We start from the raw sequence: 10,836 nt of genomic DNA, 5'->3' as shown, positions 1-10,836 counted from the left end.
CTATCCAACTAAAAATATATTCCATACACCACGCAAAGATTTTCTGCAGTTTCACTCCCCGGAGAATAATCTCAATAGCCATTGCCGCTAATAACATTATATATGAAATATCAGTAAATTTCGTTCGTTAGTGGAAGACGCGCGGTCGACTTATAAAAGCAAAAAAATACTAAATTAAGAAAATTAAATCACTGGCAGATCTCTGCAGGTCAGGTCACTTGAAAAAATATTGCAGACTTGAAACGAAAACATTCATATATATTGCAGAGAAATATGAACTGGAACATCGCAGTTAGCTGGCTAGTTCTCAATCCCACAAACAAGTAAATAAATAAAAACTGGCGGGGAGAGTAGAATCAAGGCTTACTACAGTAGTTGGTTTTTAGTATCGATAAAATATTATATTCATCTTCGTCGCCCACGATCTCAAAAGTACCTGCCGGATTCTTCATCCAAGTACAATAAAAGCACCTGCTTTCATGCACATGCATGACAACAAGAGCCACACAAAAAAAGAGCCAGCCCACCCCATCCCTCCCAAAAAGACAAAGAAAAAAAAACAAAAGACAAAGAAAGAAAACCCTACAGGATATACTAATCTAAATAACTACAGATGGAGTAGCACTTCTACTCAGGAAATTCACACCCAGCTTCAGCTCAAGCTCAACATTACCATTCCCATAAGCGTTCGCTTCCCTAGCCGTGACACTTGCAGTAGAATTCGAACTGAACAACTGAGCCACAGAAGTGACCACTGTACACTTCTTGGCATTGCGCGCTGCCTTGGCTTTGGCACTCGCCTTCTTAGCATCCGAAGATGAAGACGAAGATGTTGAGGGCGAGGCAAGTACGGGTAGTACCGAAGGAATTTCAAAGTTAGTACGGGCTTTTGAGCCTCTCAGCCGCCTCGCCGCTGCGTCGTAGGCACGGGCTGCTTCCTCCGCAGTGTCGTACGTGCCGAGCCAGTGCCTGCACCTCCCGACACGGTCGCGTATCTCCGCGGACCACCTTCCCCATGGCCTCTTCCTCACCCCTCTGTAGTTTTTCTGCACCGAAACGCTTCCCGTGCCCTTCTTATCGTCCACCGTCTTCAACGTTTCGGTACCAAAACACTGTGAAATGGAAATAAAACCCGAGTTTTCTGGCCTGTTGCTGCTTTTTACACTTCTCTTGGTGTTATCACTGCCAAAGAGGACGTGTTGGCCCACAACAGCGGCGATTCCATCAAGAACCTGAGGCGTTTCAATTTCGGGTTCGGTTTCTTTGCTGTCAACACCACAAGAAGAAACGGTGGCTGAAACACCGGTCGATAGTAGGGGAAGCTGACTGAGAGGGTGGAGGAGGTTGAGGTGATATGGGGCCGAGCTTGAAGTAATTGGTAAGTGGGTACCGCAGGAAGGCCCATCAGAGCACGGTGTTTCGGTGAGAAACCCTAGCGTCTCGTGTTCACGAAAACGCGCCGACTTCAGGAAGGGAACTGTTTGCAAGGCTTTGCAGTTCATGGTGTTACTGTCACCGCCTCTACCTTGAACGCAGGAGGTGAAAGTGAAACAACCAATATTCCTGGAGACTGATGAATTTGCATGGAACGGTTTATATAATGCCAAATAAAATTACTATTTATTATTTTTAAGAAAATAACCATTAATAAGATTAGGGTTTTTTTTTTTTTTTTTGACGAAGATTTAAAAGATATTGCTGTCAATGACTCAATGACGATGAAGACCAAAATCCCAGCTCCTATATTTTGAAAAATTTTACACCTTCGCATTTTATACACTATTTTAAAATGAAAAATGATTTAAAATAATTTTAAATAGATAAATTTCATATAAGTTGTTATAAAAAAATAGATTTTATCTTAAAAAATATAAAAAAATTATTATTTATTAGTGGAACATATTATTTTATAAAAAATTTGTATGAGACTTGTTTATTTGAGACTTGTATCTAACATTACTCTTTTAAAATATATAATTTTACTTTTTTATCTTAAAATATTGAATTGATATATGAGAATAAAAAAATAAAATTATGTATTTTTAAATAGTATGTAAAGTATGGAACTTCTATGTAATACATCTATATATTTTACATACTTATCTTCTCTTAAAGTAGGGATATATGATAGAGGAATTTTATGTATCAATCATTATTTATTTTTTATATTTTACATTTATAGTTTTTAAAAAATGTGAAATATTTTTTATAAGATATAAGATTTTTTTATATGGTGTGAGATGTAGAATATAAATAATTTTTTACATCTATATACAGTCTCTATTTTAGGATTGTAATACAAGTATAGATAATTTGATCTTTAAAATTATAAAAATATTTCTCTTAAAACGATGATTTTTTTTTATTTAGTAAAGGATCTGTATATAGAGTCTTTAAGTACGGATTGTAAATAAAAACTTTCTATAAATAATAGTGGATGAGATAGGATAATTTTATTTTGGGAGGAGGGATGTACGATAGTTATTGACTAAAATATCCCCAATATGTGTTGAGTTTTACATAAGGGTTTCATTGTTAGCTTGCATGCACGAGCAATTGCGAATGTTTCAAGCCAAGTACAAATCAGACCCTTCATAGATGGATGTATATATAAAAGAAAAATGATAAATACACATTAATTTTTACAATTTTTTGTATAATAATATTTTAAAATAAATGTTATTTTTGTAAACTAGTAACAACATTTTATCAAAATATTATTATTTTATAAAATATATTATAAAATATATTGTATGATATCATTACTTATATACAAAATGTCCAACATACCCCGATCATGGGCATTTCAGATGGGGCCAAAAATGGCATTAAGGAATAAATGAAGGCTAATCGGGGAACATGACGATTTGATGGGCAATTAAGGGAGTGCACCATCTCGAGGATTTGATGGGTACGTGGGGTGGATTCATAACCGTTGGATTACGTAACGTGAAGATGATGAGAGGGCGTCACGGTTCCGTCAAGGGAAAAGACTGTTTGACTGCTTAGCTTTTTGCCTTTGGTGATAGCTATTAAATACGTTTCGATTGCGTTGCTTTGGGCTTTAGACAGAGGGATGATCGGGTGTAACGGAGGTACGTGGGAATAACCGTGCGGAGTCAAGTGAGAGACCGTTAAGTAAGAAGATGGTGTGATCGAATTGGTGAAGATAGGAGGGAATGTCAGCCATTGATCTGGAAAGGAGGAGGAGGGGGGGGTGTAAATTGGCACACGAAAGGTCAGGATCTTATCAATCACGGAGATTTTGGGTCCACAGAGAGTGCGCTTTGAGGGGCAAAAAAATCTTTGGAAAATGGATGATCATGACTGTGTAATCTTTTGGGAGATACAGAGGGGAAGGGATAGTTGTCTGCTTTGTCTACTTGTCTTGAATACGCAGATAAAAAGGCAAAAGTTTCCTTAGATCTTGTGGAGTTTTCTAGGGTTGGCAAATCATGAGTATCCCATCCGTTCTTGATCAATAATCATCTTTTTTTTTTTTTATCTAAAACTCTTTTTATTAATTATTATTCATCATCTCACACTTTATATTTTACAATCTAAAAAAAATAAAAAAATAATTTATACACAATATTTTTTACAACATATTTCACAACAATATATTAAATAAGGAATAATTTTATAAAACACTTTATAAAAATAACATTACTTTACAAAAATACTTTTATCTTATAATATTATTGTGAAAATGTGTTGTCTGTGTCATTTTTCTACAAAATATCCCTATATCTTATAAAAAACATCTCTACACTTTATAAAAAAAATCCTAACTCTCTATGAAAAAAATAAATAAATAGATTTTCATGTCATGTGTAAAGTGTGTGATGTGAATAATTACTGATTTATAACAAAACTCTTCTTTTATTTATCAGTGGACACTGAATTGAGATAAGATGATTTGAAAGAAAAATTAAAAATAAAATAAAATATTATTACAATATTATTTTTTAATATTATTATTATTTTAAAATTTAAAAAAATTAAATTATTTATTATAATTTATATGAAAAGTTGAATTATTTATCAAATGAGAAGTCTTAAGCCGGCCTATTTTTTAATAAACAATACAACATTCAAATATGTATATAGCAATATGCTAAATTGTTGTAGTAACATTAATATATTAGTGTTGCAGAGAGGAGCTCTATGATCACGCTCATGGAGGATTACTAGACTGATCGCCTCCTCCCCTTTTACTTAGAAAACATTAATATGTTAGTGAACTGTTCTTGTCAATTAATTACATGACTCAGTACTACTTAAGATGAAATCATCGACGAACGTAACGAGAATATATATCTGGATACCATTGATATATACTCTGATATAATATTAAGTTCAATATAATATTGGTCGGTCAGTGAGTGTTTCTGGTCAGTTCTTCAGAATCGCGTTTCTAATTTTCTTAGCATTTTAAAGAAAGTAGTTTATTATAACGAAAAATGGATATGTACACCTGACTGTGCATGAATTTGCAACCTCGAACGCAACTCTTTTTTTGTCGAATTTCAAGTTGATGACTCAGAAGGGTCCAAAACCATTGAAGCCAAGCCCGGGCCGGCTTATTTCGAACAGAACTAATTTTCTGATCTATCTAATACGTCCTTTTTACTATTGGGGAGAACATTCATGCGTTAAAAATCACTTGAGAAGGTACGTAATCCCATTCAAGACAAAGTGAGTATCGCCCAAGAAACTGTTGGGGTGATCCATGACATTATCCGACGATCGATGGCCATCTTTTAGTAGTCGGAAGTCAATCTTCGAAATGGTGGTCCATGCACCAACCTCAAACAATTATTCTTCTCTCTCTCTCTCTCTCTCTCTCACACACACACATACAGAGACAGACATCCACGAGAGGAAACCATGGTGCTGGCTTGTTTTGGGCATATTTCAAGGCGGTGCCGGAAGTGGCCTACTCTCGTTTTGATACTAGAAAGAATCATTCGATAGAAACAAAAAAGAATGTCGGTCTATAACACCCTATACACCTTCTAAGATAGAGGAAGACAGAGGAGTTGCCAAAAAAGAGAGAAAAAGATGGTGTTCCCCAGAGAGAGAGAGAGAGGACTGAAGCACGCGAAGTTTTTAGTGTTGTTTTACACACACCTTGGACCGAGAGACTCTCTCTTGCTTGGAGGGAAATGGATTAAAATTTCATATGGAGCTTTGAGAGAGAGAGAGAATTGGTGGGAAAATCCCAAGAAGATAGATGACAAAGAAAGTATGTTATTATGATAGCTTTATGATTCTTGAATCTCGGTCGTGTACACATTTGTGCAAGTTTCAATTACATGTTGCAAGTAATTCTTTATTATGGCTTCGTGGGAAATGTGAAAATTGCCCCAATACAACTAACGTTTTGCGCGTCCCCTTTCCGGTCACATTGTTTTTGCCACTTTTAAATATCAGCTTCCATCTCTTTCCTACATCTTTTGTGAGAATGGTACTGAGCAGCAGGCAGAGTGAACAGCAGTAAAACATGGAGGATTTTTATCATCACATGAGCTAGGGAGTCTGGAAAAGGCATTGGGCTGGGCAGAGTCACCTGGCTATATTTGGGTACGAAACATGGACCAAAGTCTAGAATAAATCGTTCTCATAACTGATGCATTATATTTGTCCCTTTATTCTAATTAAACTGCAATTTGATCAGAATCCCATAGCGGAAGTAAAAATGCATAGTTAGATATGATCTCACGTTGAACATATAAATTACAATTATCCCAATTGGCAGTGATCTTATACGTAATTTAGTTGGGTATTTTAGCACCGCTCCTATCTAAAATAAAATCTTGGGGACAGCCAAAAGGAGGTTATGGTTAAGCAATAGATCATTCTATGCAAGCTTGCAGAAGAATAGTATGTGAAATATATGGCACAATGTCATGATCAAACTCTAGCAGATGATATTATCTATATCATGTTCACATTACAAATCTCACGTGCAATTCGACACTGAAATCAACATTTTCATAATTTCAGTTACCCTTGTCCAGTGCCGGTAAACCTCCAAGCAGAATCTCAGCTGCATGCTCCAATTCCTGCTCTGTGATGATCAATGGCCGATGGCGGCAGAAGTCTAATAACGTTCCTTTTCCCGCAGTTAACACCATAAGGCCAGAGTTTGGGCAGGCATCTACTAACGGTGAAGAGGATGCATCCAGTTCTATCCCAATGATATATAAGCCCTAGGCCTCTTACTTCTCGCACATGAGAGTTGCCTCCTAGCTTTTTAATCAGCAGTTCTTTGAAGTACTGACCTTAATTTGTTTGAGACACTGGCCAAAAAACCAGGTCTTGAGACTTTCTCCAAAACGCTAGAGCAGCAGTACAAACAAGTGGGCCACCTGCAAACGTGCTGCCGTGATCTCCAAAACGAATGGCGGCGGCAACTCTTTCAGTCACCAGCACAGCTCCTAGGGGAAGGCCTCCGGCAAGAGGCTTTGTAAGTGTCATAATATCTGGGACTATACCATACGCTTCATGTGCCCATAGATAACCGGTACGACCCAATCCTCATTGCACCTACCATATCAAAATCTATAACAATCAGTCGAACAGTGGGCTAGCCAAAAGTTTTTTCATAGAATATGTTTTATCTTGATCTGCTAGTTTCATCAGCATTAATGTTCTTAATTTGCTTTCAAAGGAATGCTAAAGAAGTTCTAATTCCACTTAGAAATTTGTGGCCCGTTGTCATGTAATTGAAAGCAAATTAAAAGCAGTAGTACATGACTCATGAATGTATAAGATATCTCCAAAGACACAAAGCTATGATATATGTATTCGTATCAAACTTTGGATCTAAGATAAAAAGGGGATGCATGTGGGACCAAAACCTTCACCTAAATGCATGATCACTGGCCAGGTTTTAAGTACCATCTCTAGGTTTCCTAGACTTCACCTCAAATGACAAATGAGATAAAGACCGTGAGTAGTTCATTAATGCAAGATTAATGTGATTGTCGACCTATGGATAGAAAGAAAAATGCTAGAAATAAAATTAGATTTTTTTTGTATGTTTATCAAAACACCCATTGTACATATATATGCCCATTAGCTTACGCAAACAAGAAAACGTACAATTCGAATAAAGAGACGGATCACTCGCAAAGAAATGCAACTACTTGAAGGCTCTTTTACAGTACTCTTGCAAGGATTGGTGCCTGATACTTCATAAATTCAAGCAAAAATTATCAACTAAATGCTGAATTGGCACAACGAATTAATTAATGAACATATATAAAATCAATTAGTTCAAAAGCCCGCATCCAACATTTTCCATCAAAATTACATGGACATGGCCATTTCCATGAGCTAGGTAGGCTTGCGTGCAGTTGTGGGTTTAGGTGTTGGATTCACCAAACCAACCTCCAAATCGACAAGAAACTTGGCTAATTAAACTGAAGCATAAACCAGTGTCTATATATATAAAAGAAAAGATATTTATAACTGTGAATTGTACAATTGATTCGTTGTAAAAAATGAGTAAACATGAAACTTACATAAAAAAAAATTAATCTTTTAATAGTAGAGCCTATTATTTTTCAAAACGATTATACAGTGTTTACTTATTTTACGATTGCATGTAGAATTACTCTATATATATACCAAGTATTTAGATATTGAGTAATAATATCCACATAATATATTTCACAATATATGTTATAAAATATAGATATTTTTATAAAATGATATTAGTTTTATAAGTTTACAAAAATAATATTTATTTTAAAATATTGTTGTGTAAAATATTATGAAAATTGATTAGTATTTATTATTTTTCTCTATAAATTATATAGAATATGCTTCCAAAATGAACAGCTGCCTACCCACCTACCTCGTCAAAGACCAGAAGAGAGCCAGAATCATCACAAGCTCTGCGCAAGGAATATAAAAATTCCTTTCGTGCACTATATATGCCGCCCTCGTCCTGGATGGGCTCCAAAAACACAGCAGCGACTTTTCTACGTTGAATCAGTTGTGTTGCGCGCAGCTTCTATGTTCCCTCCAGGAAAGTAACTCCTGGCATGAGGGGTTCAAAGGGTGATCGGTAATGCTCTTTGCTGTCAATGCAAGGGATCCCATTGTTCTCCCATGGAAGCTGTTCCTGAAGGAAATGAACTCTATCTGGGGCTGTCCTCTTCTGGGTGCGTAAATCTTTGAAACTTTCTCGCGAATTTAATAGCAGCTTCGTTGGCTTAGGTTCCAGTGTTGTAGAAAAATACACGATCAGCAAACGTCGTAAAATCCACAAGGCGTTTCGCGAGCTCCACCTTAAGAAACGATGGCATACCTGTAGGATCGAATAATAGGCATTGCTGACATGGGTGAGCATACCGGCCTGCTCCGTGACCGCCCGCACCCAGTCCGGGTCGCTGTGTCCGAGCGCGTTGACGTCTATCCCAGAGTCCAGACGACAAGTCCAGATACTCCCGCCCCTTGGGGTCGCACAATTTGCAACCTTGGCCACTGGCGATCACCGCCGGCGCTCTGGCATACGTCCCAACTAGTACCCTACCCTCGGCCTCCATCACCTCCTTGCTCATCCCTACGGCCTTCTTCACAGAGTTCGGCGCGTGAACCTCCACGTTTGCGCACGCCTTCACCCGACGGTACTGACGGTGTGGGTGCATGCCGGAGAAATCGGACGGCTGAGAGAAAACTGGAGGGAACTCATTGTATTTCGCGGTTGGTGTCATAAAATGAAAGTACGTGAACGGGGGACTACGAACATAGTCGAAATTCTCAGTGACGAATATGAATACGAATACGATTTGATTTAAGAGAATGGGATCGGTGAATTAATTCAAGTTTTGTAGCAGCGAAAAAAAAAGAGTACAATAATAGAGAAAACGAAATTATTGAAATCAGGATTGAAACTTTAAATAATTTAATGGATTTAAATCAAATTTGTAAGCTTTTTAGGCTCGAACTTTTTAGGTTAGTTGAGTTTAGGGGAGAGGATAAAATATTATTATAATTTTATTTTTTAATATTATTATTATTTAAAAATTTAAAAAAATTAAATTATTTATTATATTTTAGATTAAAATTTAAAAAAAATTATAATGATGAGTTGAGATAAATTTAATAATTAAAAATTATAACGATGAATTGAGATGAGTTTGATAATAAAAAATTATAATAATAAGTTGAGATGAATTATGATTATTTTTTTATGACATTTTTGCTCTCATCGTTTACGGTATCATAAGAGGAAAAAAATCTACACAATCTCCTACAATCTTACTATTTACACAATTTCCACACACCACACTTTTTTTAATTTTTATTATTATTTTCTTTATCACATAAGGGGTCCCCCTTGTTTTGTTTTCACTTATAACTATTAATCACACGTAATTCCACGTAATAACGTCGTGTCTTACATTATTTTATATTTGAGTAGTGATATATATTATTATATATATAATTTTATTTATAATACTCATTTTATTAATTTTTAATTTCGTAATTTTCTACGTATTAATATGCCTTCCCTAAAAATAAAAAAAATAGGATCAACAAGACAAATATAAGGATTTTAATATTTTCTACTTTTATTTATTGAATGTTTTGTGGAAGGCGATTTCCTTCATCTCAATCCCAGCGGGCCTAAAAATAACAATTAAGAAAACTAAAATCAAAGGCCCAGCTCAAAATGAATAAAGTCTCCAATCCGGCCCATTGGTGGACTCCTCTTAAACCCAATCTATATGAGGGAACGTGCTGCAGGAGATGTGACTTATCGATCAGAAAACTCTTCGTGTAGTGTCTAGCTCTTGAGTGTTTGCTCTTGTAGTGAGTATAATATACAAGGAATCCTCGATTTTTTATTGAGCTGAATCATTGTATATTTTATATATTTAGAACTAATATATTTTATTTATTTCATTACATTATTATTGATTTTAGATGAAAAAATAGTTAAAAAGAATAAATCCGAGTTATGATTTAAATTAATTTATAACATAGTTTATATTTAATTTTATAACTTATAATTTAATTGAAAAATATTTCTTTACATGCATAACATATTTTATTTTATTTTATTCTTTTTTAGTTTTTTTATTATATTTATTTATCTTTTCAATTCAAGAAATGCAAAAGAGAAAAGTAAAAAAAAGGACAAAAAGAAAAAAAGGCTGGGCGTAAAACGCAAGAGGCAAAGGAAAAGCTTCTCAAATGCATGCTATAACTCACACGGAAAAGAAGCAAAAACGAAAAAGAAAACTACTCACGCACGCAACGGAAGACGCATGTGGCACCGAGCAAACAGTTTCTTTTTCACTTGGCTTTTGCGTAAGAGCTACGGATTTTTTTTGGGTATTATTTTTAGACGGACGCACACGTAAAAGAGGAAAGAAGACAGCGCCGCTTGAAGAACTCTTTTGGAGTCCAATCGTCGTTTCAATATTCTCCTCTACTGCCTATTATCTCTATTTTTATTTATTTAGTTTGTTCTTTTTATTTCTTACATTTTATTTAATTTCAATTTATAATTTATAAAATATTTTTAAAATTTTTGGTTTAGAAGTTTTGATAATTTATTTACTTTTTATTTATTTTGTATTATTTATTTTTCTCACTTCTTCAAACTTTTATTTAAGAGTGATTATAATCGCTATAGATTGATTTTGAGAATTTGTGATTTGAGTACAAAGATGAATCTTAGAATCTTAATTTTGAAATTTTAAAATTTTCAATTCGTATTTTATCAATTACTTTCTAATCTAATTTAATTCTTAACTTAATTTTATTAATCTTTTAATTTCATTGCATATTAGATTGATTAAAACTCAATTA

General features: G+C 34.8%; 1 protein-coding gene and 1 pseudogene across 1 annotated transcript; both read right to left on the bottom strand.

Moving 5' to 3' along the window:
• Nucleotides 1–599: 599 nt before the first annotated feature.
• Nucleotides 600–1,502, bottom strand: LOC109008628 (ethylene-responsive transcription factor ERF084). The gene has a single exon (XM_018988798.2). It carries the CDS (start codon nt 1,500–1,502, stop codon nt 600–602), a length of 903 nt encoding a protein of 300 aa, XP_018844343.2.
• Nucleotides 1,503–5,952: 4,450 nt separating this feature from the next.
• On the bottom strand, nt 5,953–8,835 carry LOC109008625 (annotated as a pseudogene).
• Between the last annotated feature and the right edge of the window lie 2,001 nt (nt 8,836–10,836).

Source organism: Juglans regia, chromosome 7, assembly GCF_001411555.2.
Source record: "Juglans regia cultivar Chandler chromosome 7, Walnut 2.0, whole genome shotgun sequence".
Taxonomy (NCBI): domain Eukaryota; kingdom Viridiplantae; phylum Streptophyta; class Magnoliopsida; order Fagales; family Juglandaceae; genus Juglans; species Juglans regia.
This window is presented reverse-complemented; position numbering and strand designations above follow the sequence as displayed.